The sequence below is a fragment of the Taudactylus pleione genome, unplaced genomic scaffold (genome assembly GCF_031769625.1).
Source record: "Taudactylus pleione unplaced genomic scaffold, aTauple2 ptg002172l, whole genome shotgun sequence".
In the NCBI taxonomy this organism is placed as follows: domain Eukaryota; kingdom Metazoa; phylum Chordata; class Amphibia; order Anura; family Myobatrachidae; genus Taudactylus; species Taudactylus pleione.
Genome location: NW_028286566.1, coordinates 358,829 through 374,947, shown reverse-complemented (window position 1 = coordinate 374,947; position 16,119 = coordinate 358,829). Strand labels below are relative to the sequence as shown.

The 16,119-nt window shown below is 46.7% G+C and overlaps 1 protein-coding gene across 3 annotated transcripts in view; it reads left to right on the top strand.

The window, feature by feature from the left end:
• The first annotated feature begins 2,927 nt into the window (after window positions 1-2,927).
• Window positions 2,928-16,119, top strand: part of LOC148433688 (ubiquitin carboxyl-terminal hydrolase CYLD-like) — a 71,969-nt gene continuing 58,777 nt past the window's right edge. Inside the window, exons 1-3 of one of the 3 annotated variants that reach the window (XM_088465832.1) lie at window positions 2,928-3,111; window positions 7,545-8,023; window positions 10,723-10,893. In XM_088465832.1, coding sequence (XP_088321958.1) covers window positions 3,018-3,111; window positions 7,545-8,023; window positions 10,723-10,893 — 744 coding nt within the window. In that variant the 5' untranslated portion in view covers window positions 2,928-3,017. The remainder of the gene's footprint in view (window positions 3,112-7,544; window positions 8,024-10,722; window positions 10,894-16,119) is intronic. The other 2 variants (XM_088465831.1, XM_088465833.1) reach the window with 2 other exon arrangements.

Genomic DNA, 16,119 nt, shown 5'->3' with positions numbered 1-16,119 from the left:
ACGCCCTTTAAACGGCGTTTTGGCGGCCAGACACGCCTGCGTTCGCACATCCACTCCCCCGGTCACAAGCACCTTCCCCTGTTACCACCCACAAACGGCACTATCTGTCACTCAAAGCAGCGACCTGATAGTGGCTTACCAGCTACCAAAATCATATCGCAACGAATGACTTGCGCACGCGCACTGCGAATTCTACGCATGCGCCGATGTGAGAAAACCGCTCAGAGCGAGCGATCGCACCTTAGCGAGCGGGTCTGAATCAGGTCCTTAGTGTATATATATTTCATTATCAATAGCGCCAGGAATTGCAGCGGTTTCATTGCTGATTTTTGTGATATTTATCGTGAGCCACTTCATGTTCTTTATGAATAGACCCCACAGTCACACTCCTACAGTGACACACACACAGTGGGGGAGATGTATGAAGGGGTGACAGGGGGAAAAACGGCTATGTGCCCCCGTCATAAACGGTCATCTTATCTTCAAGATAGAACGCTGATGTGCAGGCAATTGTGGCACTGACCGTTCCAGCAGCTGCGGTTCCGACAGTCAGGGATTGTGCATTAAAAAAAAAACAATAAAGTTTTTTTTTTTCAATAACAGTGGAGGTGCTGCCGGGGGTTTCTGACTGGCGCATGCGCCGATTCCCTGCAAGCGCCGGTCAGAAGCAGAAAGAGGGAGACCGGGTAATTTAACACCCTCCCTCTGCGGCAAACCAACTGTTATACATGCTGGCGGTGACTGCACCTGCTTCCCCGCGATAAACAGGGGAAGCAGGTCCAGGCATTTACCAAATGATAGGCGCCAGATTGATACATCTCCCCCAGTGTATCTCACGCACACAGTCACACTAAAGCTGGGCATCCACTATTACAATTATCTGTCAGATATCTGTCCAATCTGGCTGGTTGGAATGAAAACCTGTTAATGTATGGGAGCAAATGTCAGTCGATCATATGGTTTTAAACACTGAAAAAAAGGACAAAAAAGATTGTTCAAATTGGTTACATTTGTGTGTTTTAACCAATTTGTCTGAACGACCATTTTTGGCTATTTTCCCGTGTTTGTGAGGAAATGGACGATTGTCATTTGCTCCCATACATTACCAGGTTTTCATTCCAACCAGCCAGTTTGGACAGATATCTGACAGAAAATTGTATAGTGTATAGGCCCCCATACATCAGAGATGGATTGCAGCAATCGTGCAATTTGCAATCGATTGTGTATAAAAATCTGCAATGTATGGGCTTCACAGATCGCAGATTGCAACCAAAAAGTGATTGGAATTGTTTAATCAGATTGTCCAACATGTTGGATTTCACAGATGGATTGGGGCTGTAGATTGCTAGTGTATGGACATGATCAGCAGATTTGCAGACCGTTTCTAGCAAAATGATGGGCCTTTCAAGATTGCCAGATCTGTGTTTGCTGCAATCAATCTGCAAATCACTGAAAAAGATCTGTAGTGTATGGGCGCAGATTGCTCGATAGTGAAATCCTAAGATCGGGCAATAAATCTTCAAATTGTTCAATTGTGGTTTTCAGATTGCTGATGTATGGGGGGGCCTTTAGCCCAGCTTTATACAGAGTGACACACACACATCTCACACTCATACTCACACAAAGTCAGACACACCGGGGGCGATTCAATTGTACCATCGCGCCCGACTTCCCATTTAAAGTAACAGGTGATCAGGGGGCAGAATTCATTTGCTTTGGGACGTCCATGCCATTTTTCGTATGTCAAGCCCAAATAGACTGGGTTTAGCAGCTTAAAAGGGCTTAACCTGTCTGCAGTCCTGGTTAGCGCACCCAAATGTCAGTCTGGGTGCCCAAAATAAGGACTTTTCAATGATTTCTGCTCACCACCTAAGGAGGGCGCCAGGGGCGTATTAAGAGAGGCGGGGCTGTGTGCAGTCTCCATCCGGGGCCCCATCCTCTCTCTCCGGTGGTTGGCAGCGCACTGATCGCTGTGCCGCAGCATTAGATTCTGGGCACTAGTCTGTGCCCATGGTCTATTGCGCATGCGCAGTCCATCCCGCCATTTTACCAGTGATTTCCCTACTGCGCATGCCAAAAACGCGGCCATTTTCCAGGTGATTTTTACAGCGCTGATAACGGCGACATGGGACTCAGGAGAGGTAAGTATTAAGCATATGGGTGTCTGTGTGCCCCACACACCCTGCACCTATTCTAGATATGCCCCTGGATGGTGCAAACATTTGAATCACTCCCTCCCACTCACACAGAGAGACACACACCCACTCATACTCATATACAGACCCTCCAACATGACCCCTTCCATCAGGTGCACAGTGTTCTGCTCCTGGGCTTCCCACATGATGTATGGTTACAGCCACCTGTGATGAAGCTCCTGTCTCATCAGTGCACTAGCTCATCACAGATGGCTGTAACCATACATCATGTGGGAAGCCCAGGAGCAGAACACTGTGCACCTGATGGAAGGGGTCATGTATGTTGGAGGGGCTGCAGCAGTACACACATACACACATGGTAACACATAGTCACACATACACACACAACATCACACATACACACAGTGACTCTCACACACACTCACACATACACACATGATCACACATACACACAATGACTCTCACACACACTCACACATACACACAGTGACTCTCACACACTCTCACACATACACACAATGACTCTCACACACACTCACACATACACACAGTGACTCTCACACACACTCACACATACACACAGTCACTCTCACACACACTCACACAGTCACTCTCACACATACACACACATACACACAATGACTCTCACACATACACACATGATCACACATACACACAGTCACTCTCACACATGATCACACATACACATACACACATGATCACACACACACACATGATCACACATGATCACACACACTCACACATACACACAGTGACTCCTTCACAGTCACTGTCAGTCCTCGGTGCAGGGAGGAGGGGGCAATACATCCTGCCCCACCTCCCCCGGCCTTTGATAGGGCAATGAGCCTCCCTGAGCCGGGGAGGAGGGGACGACAGGGGCTGCTCGGGTCTGTGTGTTCCTGCTTCCTGGTCCTCCAGCTGCAGCACACAGTGAGTATGTGGACCCCAGTATCTGCTCTTTACAATGTTCTATCACAGCTGGGTTGGAACTACAAGTCCCAGAATGTCTTCTCAGCTGCAGGCTGGCATGGAATGCTGGGACTTGTAGTTGATCAGCAGCTGATGCTAGGTAATAATAATGCTTGTGGCTGCTCTAGGTCCAGGTTACATGTGATTTATACTCTCTCCCCTATTGCTGGCTGCATACACCTGTCACATTACCAGTCACCTATATACTCTCTCCCCTATTGCTGGCTGCATACACCTGTCACATTACCAGTCACCTATATATCTATACTCTCTCCCTATTGCTGGCTGCATACACCTGTCACATTACCAGTCACCTATATACTCTCTCCCCTATTGCTGGCTGCATACACCTGTCACATTACCAGTCACCTATATACTCTCTCCCCTATTGCTGGCTGCATACACCTGTCACATTGCCAGACACCTATATACTCTCTCCCCTATTGCTGGCTGCATACACCTGTCACATTACCAGTCACCTATATACTCTCTCCCCTATTGCTGGCTGCATACACCTGTCACATTACCAGTCACCTATATATCTATACTCTCTCCCTATTGCTGGCTGCATACACCTGTCACATTACCAGACCCCTATATACTCTCTCTCCCCTATTGCTGGCTGCATACACCTGTCACATTACCAGTCACCTATATACTCTCTCCCCTATTGCTGGCTGCATACACCTGTCACATTACCAGTCACCTATATACTCTCTCCCTATTGCTGGCTGCATACACCTGTCACATTGCCAGACACCTATATATCTATACTCTCTCCCCTATTGCTGACTGCATACACCTGTCTCACATTACCAGACACCTATATATCTATACTCTCTCCCCTATTGCTGGCTGCATACACCTGTCACATTGCCAGACACCTATATACTCTCTCCCCTATTGCTGGCTGCATACACCTGTCATATTACCAGACACCTATATACTCTCCCCTATTGCTGGCTACATACACCTGTCACATTGCCAGACACCTATATACTCTCTCCCTATTGCTGGCTGCATACACCTGTCACATTACCAATCACCTATATACTCTCTCCCCTATTGCTGGCTGCATACACCTGTCACATTACCAGACACCTATATACTCTCTCCCCTATTGCTGGCTGCATACATCTGTCACATTGCCAGACACCTATATACTCTCTCCCTATTGTTGGCTGCATACACCTGTCACATTACCAGACACCTATATATCTATACTCTCTCTCCCCTATTGCTGGCTGCATACACCTGTCACATTACCAGTCACCTATATACTCTCTCCCTATTGCTGGCTGCATACACCTGTCACATTGCCAGACACCTATATATCTATACTCTCTCCCCTATTGCTGGCTGCATACACCTGTCACATTACCAGTCACTTATATACTCTCTCCCCTATTGCTGGCTGCATACACCTGTGACATTACCAGACACCTATATACTCTCTCCCCTATTGCTGGCTGCATACACCTGTCACATTACCAGTCACCTATATACTCTCTCCCTTATTGCTGGCTGCATACACCTGTCACATTGCCAGACACCTATATGCTCTCTCCCCTATTGCTGGCTGCATACACCTGTCACATTACCAGACACCTATATACTCTCTCCCCTATTGCTGGCTGCATACACCTGTCACATTACCAGTCACCTATATACTCTCTCTCCCCTATTGCTGGCTGCATACACCTGTCACATTACCAGACACCTATATACTCTCTCCCCTATTGCTGGCTGAATACACCTGTCACATTACCAGTCACCTATATATCTATACTCTCTCCCCTATTGCTGGCAGCATACACCTGTCACATTGCCAGACACCTATATACTCTCTCCCCTATTGCTGGCTGCATACACCTGTCACATTACCAGATACCTATATATCTATACTCGCCCCTATTGCTGGCTGCATACACCTGTCACATTACCAGACACCTATATACTCTCTCTCTCCCTATTGCTGGCTGCATACACCTGTCACATTACCAGACACCTATATACTCTCTCTCCCCTATTGCTGGCTGCATACACCTGTCACATTATCAGACACCTATATACTCTCTCCCCTATTGCTGGCTGCATACACCTGTCACATTACCAGACCCCTATATACTCTCTCTCCCCTATTGCTGGCTGCATACACCTGTCACATTACCAGACCCCTATATACTCTCTCTCCCCTATTGCTGGCTGCATACACCTGTCACATTACCAGACACCTATATATCTTTAATCTCCCCTATTGCTGGCTGCATACACCTGTCACATTGCCAGACACCTATATACTCTCTGCCCTATTGCTGGCTGCATACACCTGTCACATTGCCAGACACCTATATATCTATAATCTCCCCTATTGCTGGCTGCATACACCTGTCACATTACCAGACACCTATATATCTATAATCTCCCCTATTGCTGGCTGCATACACCTGTCACATTACCAGGCACAGGGCCTGATTCAGAGCCGGACGCTCTGACCAGAGCGCTCGCTCTGAATCGGGGCCCTCCTACCTAACATTGGAGCGGCCTCTTGGACGCTCGCATAGCTGTGGGTTACCACCCACAGCTTATGCGAGCGTCCATGATGTCTTGACCATCGCGACCATCGGGCTTGCGACGAGACCCTGCGGTAGGGTCTCGGTGACCGCAAGTCCTAGTGATGTCAGTGGGGCCGGACCCAGACGGTAGGCGTTCCCATGTGAACCCCTCTGTCTGGCAGCCACGCCCCCAGCACGCCCACCAAAGGGGGCGTGCTGTCACTCACCATCGACAGCATGCCCCCTTTGGTGCGAGACCCATAACGACGGCTACCCCGTCGTTATTTGGGTCTCGCACATGCGCACGACGGAGCTCCCTCCGTCGTGCGCATGCGCACTAGGGCACTATCGAAACGCTTGCGAGCACGTCAGAATCAGGCCCACATTGCAGTTATCTTAGTAGTGACTATAATGTGTCTTGTGTCCTCCTGGCTGCAGGAAGCTGCTCTGTACTTTATATTCCCTGTGGTCACTAGTAAGTTACTTTGCTGCATGTAACAGAAAGAGAAAGTAAAATAGATACTTCTCCTCTCCAGATCACTGGCCGCTATGCCTTACACCACACGGTGCTGCGTAGTTATATATTTATATAACACTTCCAGGCGTTGTCTTTTATATATAGATCTTGTAGTCTGTAAATAATTATGTAACTGCCCCTCTTTGAGCTGATATGAGGGCAGGATGGACATTTGCCCCTGGGTACAGATTCCAATGCTTGTGGGTGTGTTGTAGCTGTAGTTCTGTAGTTAATTCTCTTTAGATTTCCTTATGCTCAATTATAAGTTTTTAGGGTTTTTTTTTTTTGGTGTTGGGCAGAATGATGAGTCTTCATTCGTTCCTACCCACAGTCCACGTTGCCCTAGGACACCCCTGAATTAAAGCCCCCACAAACCTTCATTTGGCCCTGGGTCTGGAAATGGCAAATAAAGATTGTTGCTGGCTGTGCACAGATGATGTGAGCGGTTTGCGCACCTACGTTGTTCAAAAGATTGTGTATAATAATCTGGCTAACGTAGCGTTATAACAGTTGCCTCATTTATGATGAGTCTGTGACACCGGTAATAATGCAGCTGGGAACACACTGGCTGGGATATCGTTCATACAGCTGATGCACGATATATCGCCCCGACCATCGGTCAGTGTGAACACACCATATATCTGTGAACGATGTCAAGTGAAACAAGATTGTTTGTGCATATACCTTTATGGTGCATACACAGGGTCAGATCTGTCAGATGAACGATTTTACCAACGATTTGAACGATTTTACCAACCATTTCAGACTGCATTAAAATGAATGAAATCGTCAAAATCTGACTGCAAACACATCAGATGTCAGATATCGTTATCCGACATGCGGGAACACGCATCGTTCATCGTTGCAGGCCCACGTCAGATTTTTTTCCCGATATGAATGATTTTTTAAATCGTTATCGTTCATATCCGACAACAAATCTGACCGTGTGTATGCACCATTACCCAGCGGTCGTTGGGACGGCCGATCCCTCGGCCCAGTGTGTACCCCACATTACACGCGGGGAAATGTCCAGATTGCAGGCAGAGGCAGGGGGTAGGAGTAGGTCTGGCCTGCTGCCTGCCACCTCCTGCACAGGTATCCGGGATATACAGCTCTTTATCCCCTCATCCTGCAGAGATATTGGGCACAGAGACAGAGATTACCCCTGAGCTGGGTGGGGATTATGTTACAGGGACACTTGGCAGAGCTGTTACAGCAATGACAGGATTGCAGGTATTAGGTAACACACAGCCCCAGAGATCCCTTTAGTAACAGATAAAAGTCTCCTGTGTACGCAGACACTGAGTCAGGCTCTCTCATCCGCAGGTATCTGGCCTCATCGAGGGGACAGCATGGCCCGGCCGGGCGGAGAGGTGGACGACTTCCTCATGTACTACATATTGATGGAGAAGATCCCCGTGGGCACCCGGGTGATGGAACCTGGCAGGCTGTGCTGTATGAGCGAGGAGTCCTATCTCCAGAGCGTGTCCGTGGACCAGAATCCAGCCCCCTCCCTCGGTGTCTCAGTGATAGAGGAGAACCTGCTGATAGACGTAGACGTCGAGGTGCTGCAGGCCCTGACCAGGAAACAGGCGGCTCTGCTGCTGGCCATTCCGAGCCCAACGGAGCGGCTCAGCTGCTTTCTGGAGCGGAGCCTCCTGGAGCAGGCCGTCCAAGCCGAGGTCGGGCAGCAGGTTCTGGTGGAACACGAGCAGAGGCTCTTCCCAGCCCTTATACATTATGTGGGCAGCAGCCTGAACAGCAGCAGCTTACTGCCCCCCGTCTGCTTCGGAGTGGAGCTGGAGGTACGTGCACTTTATGGTGGGGGGGGGGTTCTAAACTTTGTTGTGTTAAAAGTTGGAAATGTCTGTAGAGAACAGCTATAATGTATGTAAGTGATGACTAAGGACACAGGGCCTGATTCAGAGCCGGACACTCTGACCAGAGCGCTCGCTCTGAATCAGGGCCCTCCTACCTCAACTTGGAGTGGCCTCATGGACGCTCGCATAGCTGTGGGTTACCACCCACAGCTATAGCGAGCGTCCATGATGATGGTCACGATGGTCAAGACCATCGCGACCATCGGGCTTGCGACGAGACCCTGCGGTAGGGTCTTGCTGCCGCAAGCCCTGGATTGATTTTGGCTCTATCAGAGCCAAAATCACTCCCACTGACATCACTACTGATGTCAGTGGGGCCGGACTCAGATGGTAGGCGTTCCCATGAGAACGCCTCCGTCTGACAGCCACGCTCCTGGCACGCCCACCAAAGGGGGCGTGCTGTCACTCACCATCGACAGCACGCCCCCTTTGGTGCGAGACTCCGAGCGACGGATTCCCCGTCGCTCGCCGGGTCTCGCGCATGCGCACGACGGAGCTCCCTCCGTCGTGCGCATGGGCACTTAGGCACCATCGACCCGCTTGCGAGCGGGTCAGAATCAGGCCCACAGAGTAAAGCTGGCCACACACTAGACCAACTTGCATCCAACTTGTTGATTGGTTGGAATGAAAATCTGGTAACGTATGGGAGTAACTGATGATCAGCAATTGGCTCCTAGATGCCAGAAAACAGATGAAAATGACGTCAGACAAATTTGTTAAACGTTTGATCTAAATAATTTGTTCAAACAGTTTTTGTCCATTTTCCGGCATTTGGGAGCAAATTGCTGATTGTCATTTGCTCTCATACCTTACCAGATTTTCATTCCAAATAATCAACTAGTTGGATGGTTGGATGTAAGTTGGTCTAGTGTGTGGCCAGCTTTAGTATCTGCCTGGTGGGTAATGTACAGTATATTCTCTGAGTTACCTCCAGACGCTGCTATTGTATAGCCTGTGACTTGTATGTGCAAAGCTGATGATAGTAACCTGAGACAACTTTTCTGATTAACAAGGGGGGGGGGGGATGTACTAAGCCGTGGAGAGAGACACAGCACAGACTGGTACGGGGTGGTGGGGCACAGAAAAAAAAGATTACATTATAATGGTGCACAGGCTGGTACCGTGTGATGGGGCACAGGCTGGTACCGTGTGATGGGGCACAGGCTGGTACCGTGTGATGGGGCACAGGCTGGTACAATTATGTAGAACAATATTTCGGTCAAGATGTGTAATGTAATTTTCTGCTGACCAGTGAAACGTCTGTGTAACACCTAGGTACACTATTAAAGTGTACTCGCCCCATTCCAGTTACACAGTGTATCCCCTGAGGATAAATAGCACTGTATATATAGTATATAGCAATAAAAAAAACAATTGTTAATGCAGAGTTCATGGACTGTATGTAATACTGGTGTCAGTACAGAACATGGTCCTTCCTCCTTGGTAGTCTGACAAGTTGTGTCCGCTCGCATACAGTATAATTCCCCAGGGATGGTGACATAACACATATCTACTCTTTATTCTAGCACTCCGCACCTGACACAGCCCCTTTCCTGCCTAGGGTGTCACTCTGCTCTGGTGCTTCTAGCACACACTCGTCTGTATGTCAGAACTTTGTTGCATCAGCTGAATGTGCTGGAAGCACCAGAGCAAAAAGCGACTCCCCAGGCTATAAACTGAAATTTACCGACAGAACGATCCTCCGGACCTCTCCCCTATAAGAGCCGCTGTCAGTGGGGCCGGCCCCAGACGGTAGGCGTTCCCATGGGAACGCCTCCGTCTGGGCAGCCACGCCCCCGGCACGCCCACCAAAGGGGGCGTGCTGTCAATCAACATCGACAGCACGCCCCCTTTGGTGCGAGACCCATAACGACGGCTTGGCCGTCGTTATTCGGGTCTCGCGCATGCGCACGACGGAGCCGCCTCCGTCGTGCGCATGCGCACTTGGGCAACATCGACCCGCTTGCGAGCGCTCAGCGTTCGCGAGCGGGTCTGAATCAGGCCCAGAATTCTTTATTGCCACGAATAACATTGATAAGAAATTCTAATTAAAGGGCCTAAAACTCAATAAATAATAACCGGGCCCCAAATCTCATATCTATTTGCCCATAATCCCTGTTGATAATTGAGCACAGACACAAGTAGAGATGCCACCGTCACACTGTCACAGTCCTATCCCCCTGGAATATCGGGGAGGAGACCCAGTAACCCTGGGAGAGCAGGGAGGTCTCCTGCGAAGGTGCTGGTCTGTCTGCATGGTGTCTGGCAGTGTAGTGATTATGTAACTCGTGCCGTTAAGTGCTGCCCACCACAATGAGCACTGAGTGGGCAGCAGCGTGATGGCACAAATACCGTCATCACCCACAGCCGTGCCCACTGGATGATGCACGTACTGTCACCATGAAGGTCTGGCCATAAAGGCCTTCTCCCACAGCCTTCCACAAGTTACTGATGTTACTCGCTGTACCAATGCCAAAGGCCGGGGCGGATTTATCGCTGGACACATTAAATGAAGTATAAAACTTCTTCCAGATGCTTTTGGACCTCTAACACCGTTCTTGTATATGCTGTTGCTCACCCACTATGTGTGACCCGCTGATATTCATGTCCTGGTTATTCCACAGGGTGAAGGTGAAGGCAGAGGGACCATGGATGGAACGTATAAAGGGGTGACCTTCTTCAAATGCAAGAAGGATAGTGGCCTTTTCTTACCATGCAACAAGATCATCTTCTGTGGAATCCCACCAGTGGGGGAAGTGGGGACCCCCTCTCCACAGACAAGTTTATCCAACCCTGTAAGTTCAGGAGACAAGGTTGGGTTCTTTGCCGATTCCTCACTAAAGCGAGGATTGGTCGTCTCAAGTGGTCAGACAGCTGCTGGCTTCACGGAGGTCCTACCAGTAAAGATGTAACGTACAGCCGCTTACTATGATAACCTGTGGGTGCAGTGACCTATGTCTGTATAGCGCAGAGGTTCCCAAATGCTGTCCTCAAGGCACCCCAACAGTTCAGGTTTTAGATATTCACGGATAAGCTCAGGTGGTTAAATCAAATTGGTATTAATTAAGTCACCTGTGGTCAAATATCCGTAAAACCTGTACTGTTAAGGTGCCTTAAAGCACTCTGGTATAGAGGGTACAGCATTAGAATTGTCTTGAAGTCAGATCATGTTGGGGGTGTAATGTCCTATGTCTGCATAGAGTGTAATAGATGTGTATTATGGTTATGTACAGTGGTCAGGTCATGTTGGGGGTGTAGTGTCCTATGTCTGTATACAGTGTAATAGATGTGTATTATGGTCATGTGCAGTGGTCAGGTCATGTTGGGGGTGTAGTGTCCTATGTCTGTATACGGTGTAATAGATGTGTATTATGATCATGTACAGTGGTCAGGATATGTTGGGGGTGTAGTGTCCTATGTCTGTATACAGTGTAATAGATGTGTATTATGATCATGTACAGTGGTCAGGACATGTTGGGGTGTAGTGTCCTATGTCTGTATACAGTGTAATAGATGTGTATTATGGTCATGTACAGTGGTCAGGTCATGTTGGGGGTGTAATGTCCTATGTCTGTATATAGTGTAATAGATGTGTATTATGGTCATGTACAGCCGTCAGGACATGTTGGGGGTGTAGTGTCCTATGTCTGTATACAGTGTAATAGATGTGTATTATGGTCATGTACAGTGGTCAGGTCATGTTGGGGGTGTAGTGTCCTATGTCTGTATACAGTGCAATAGATGTGTATTATGGTCATGTACAGTGGTCAGGTCATGTTGGGGGTGTAGTGTCCTATGTCTGTATATAGTGTAATAGATGTGTATTATGATCATGTACAGTGGTCAGGTCATGTTGGGGGTGTAGTGTCCTATTTCTGTATACAGTGTAATAGATGTGTATTATGGTCATGTACAGTGGTCAGGTCATGTTGGGGGTGTAGTGTCCTATGTCTGTATACAGTGTAATAGATGAGTATTATGATCATGTACAGAGGTCAGGACATGTTGGGGGTGTAGTGTCCTATGTCTGTATACGGTGTAATAGATGTGTATTATGATCATGTACAGAGGTCAGGACATGTTGGGGGTGTAGTGTCCTATGTCTGTATACGGTGTAATAGATGTGTATTATGATCATGTACAGTGGTCAGGACATGTTGAGGTGTAGTGTCCTATGTCTGTATACAGTGTAATAGATGTGTATTATGATGATGTACAGTGGTCAGGTCATGTTGGGGGTGTAGTGTCCTATGTCTGTATAGAGTGTAATAGATGTGTATTATGATGATGTACAGTGGTCAGGTCATGTTGGGGGTGTAGTGTCCTATGTCTGTATACAGTGTAATAGATGTGTATTATGGTCATGTACAGTGGTCAGGACATGTTGAGGGTGTAGTGTCCTATGTCTGTATACAGTGTAATAGATGTGTATTATGATGATGTACAGCGGTCAGGACATGTTGGGGGTGTAGTGTCCTATGTCTGTATACGGTGTAATAGATGTGTATTATGGTCATGTACAGTGGTCAGGACATGTTGGGGGTGTAGTGTCCTATGTCTGTATACGGTGTAATAGATGTGTATTATGATGATGTACAGTGGTCAGGACATGTTGGGGGTGTAGTGTCCTATGTCTGTATAGAGTGTAATAGATGTGTATTATGATCATGTACAGTGGTCAGGACATGTTTGGGGTGTAGTGTCCTATGTCTGTATAGGGTGTAATAGATGTGTATTATGGTCATGTACAGTGGTCAGGACATGTTGGAGGTGTAGTGACCTTGGTCTGTATATGGTGTAATAGATGTGTATTATGATCATGTACAGTGGTCAGGTCATGTTGGGGATGTAGTGTCCTATGTCTGTATACAGTGTAATAGATGTGTATTATGATCATGTACAGCGGTCAGGACATGTTGAGGGTGTAGTGTCCTATGTCTGTATACAGTGTAATAGATGTGTATTATGATCATGTACAGCGGTCAGGTCATGTTGGGGATGTAGTGTCCTATGTCTGTATACAGTGTAATAGATGTGTATTATGGTCATGTACAGCAGTCAGGACATGTTGAGGGTGTAGTGTCCTATGTCTGTATACAGTGTAATAGATGTGTATTATGGTCATGTACAGTGGTGAGGACATGTTGGAGGTGTAGTGTCCTATGTCTGTATAGTGTGTAATAGATGTGTATTATGATCATGTACAGCGGTCAGGACATGTTGGGGGTGTAGTGTCCTATGTCTGTATAGTGTGTAATAGATGTGTATTATGATGATGTACAGTGGTCAGGACATGTTGGGGGTGTAGTGTCCTATGTCTGTATACAGTGTAATAGATGTGTATTATGATCATGTACAGTGGTCAGGTCATGTTGGGGGTGTAGTGTCCTATGTCTGTATACAGTGTAATAGATGTGTATTATGGTCATGTACAGTGGTCAGGACATGTTGAGGGTGTAGTGTCCTATGTCTGTATACAGTGTAATAGATGTGTATTATGATGATGTACAGTGGTCAGGTCATGTTGGGGGTGTAGTGTCCTATGTCTGTATAGAGTGTAATAGATGTGTATTATGATCATGTACAGTGGTCAGGACATGTTGAGGTGTAGTGTCCTATGTCTGTATACAGTGTAATAGATGTGTATTATGGTCATGTACAGTGGTCAGGTCATGTTGGGGGTGTAGTGTCCTATGTCTGTATACAGTGTAATAGATGTGTATTATGGTCATGTACAGTGGTCAGGACATGTTGAGGGTGTAGTGTCCTATGTCTGTATACAGTGTAATAGATGTGTATTATGATGATGTACAGTGGTCAGGACATGTTGGGGGTGTAGTGTCCTATGTCTGTATACAGTGTAATAGATGTGTATTATGGTCATGTACAGCGGTCAGGACATGTTGAGGGTGTAGTGTCCTATGTCTGTATACAGTGTAATAGATGTGTATTATGATGATGTACAGCGGTCAGGACATGTTGGGGGTGTAGTGTCCTATGTCTGTATACAGTGTAATAGATGTGTATTATGGTCATGTACAGTGGTCAGGACATGTTGGGGGTGTAGTGTCCTATGTCTGTATACGGTGTAATAGATGTGTATTATGATGATGTACAGTGGTCAGGTCATGTTGGGGGTGTAGTGTCCTATGTCTGTATACGGTGTAATAGATGTGTATTATGGTCATGTACAGTGGTCAGGACATGTTGAGGGTGTAGTGTCCTATGTCTGTATACAGTGTAATAGATGTGTATTATGATGATGTACAGTGGTCAGGACATGTTGGGGATGTAGTGTCCTATGTCTGTATACAGTGTAATAGATGTGTATTATGATCATGTACAGCGGTCAGGACATGTTGGGGGTGTAGTGTCCTATGTCTGTATACAGTGTAATAGATGTGTATTATGATGATGTACAGTGGTCAGGACATGTTGGGGGTGTAGTGTCCTATGTCTGTATACAGTGTAATAGATGTGTATTATGATCATGTACAGTGGTCAGGTCATGTTGGGGGTGTAGTGTCCTATGTCTGTATACAGTGTAATAGATGTGTATTATGATCATGTACAGTGGTCAGGTCATGTTGAGGGTGTAGTGTCCTATGTCTGTATACAGTGTAATAGATGTGTATTATGGTCATGTACAGTGGTCAGGTCATGTTGGGGGTGTAGTGTCCTATGTCTGTATAGTGTGTAATAGATGTGTATTATGATCATGTACAGCGGTCAGGACATGTTGGGGGTGTAGTGTCCTATGTCTGTATAGTGTGTAATAGATGTGTATTATGATGATGTACAGTGGTCAGGACATGTTGGGGGTGTAGTGTCCTATGTCTGTATACAGTGTAATAGATGTGTATTATGATCATGTACAGTGGTCAGGTCATGTTGGGGGTGTAGTGTCCTATGTCTGTATACAGTGTAATAGATGTGTATTATGGTCATGTACAGTGGTCAGGACATGTTGAGGGTGTAGTGTCCTATATCTGTATACAGTGTAATAGATGTGTATTATGATCATGTACAGCGATCAGGACATGTTGGGGGTATAGTGTCCTATGTCTGTATACAGTGTAATAGATGTGTATTATGGTCATGTACAGTGGTCAGGACATGTTGGGGGTGTAGTGTCCTATGTCTGTATACAGTGTAATAGATGTGTATTATGGTCATGTACAGCAGTCAGGACATGTTGAGGGTGTAGTGTCCTATGTCTGTATACAGTGTAATAGATGTGTATTATGGTCATGTACAGTGGTCAGGACATGTTGGGGGTGTAGTGTCCTATGTCTGTATACAGTGTAATAGATGTGTATTATGATCATGTACAGCGATCAGGACATGTTGGGGGTGTAGTGTCCTATGTCTGTATACAGTGTAATAGATGTGTATTATGGTCATGTACAGTGGTCAGGACATGTTGGGGGTGTAGTGTCCTATGTCTGTATACAGTGTAATAGATGTGTATTATGATCATGTACAGTGGTCAGGACATGTTGGGGGTGTAGTGTCCTATGTCTGTATACAGTGTAATAGATGTGTATTATGATCATGTACAGCGATCAGGACATGTTGGGGGTGTAGTGTCCTATGTCTGTATACAGTGTAATAGATGTGTATTATGGTCATGTACAGTGGTCAGGACATGTTGGGGGTGTAGTGTCCTATGTCTGTATACAGTGTAATAGATGTGTATTATGATCATGTACAGCGATCAGGACATGTTGGGGGTATAGTGTCCTATGTCTGTATACAGTGTAATAGATGTGTATTATGGTCATGTACAGTGGTCAGGACATGTTGGGGGTGTAGTGTCCTATGTCTGTATACAGTGTAATAGATGTGTATTATGATCATGTACAGTGGTCAGGACATGTTGGGGGTATAGTGTCCTATGTCTGTATACAGTGTAATAGATGTGTATTATGGTCATGTACAGCAGTCAGGACATGTTGAGGGTGTAGTGTCCTATGTCTGTATACAGTGTAATAGATGTGTATTATGGTCATGTACAGTGG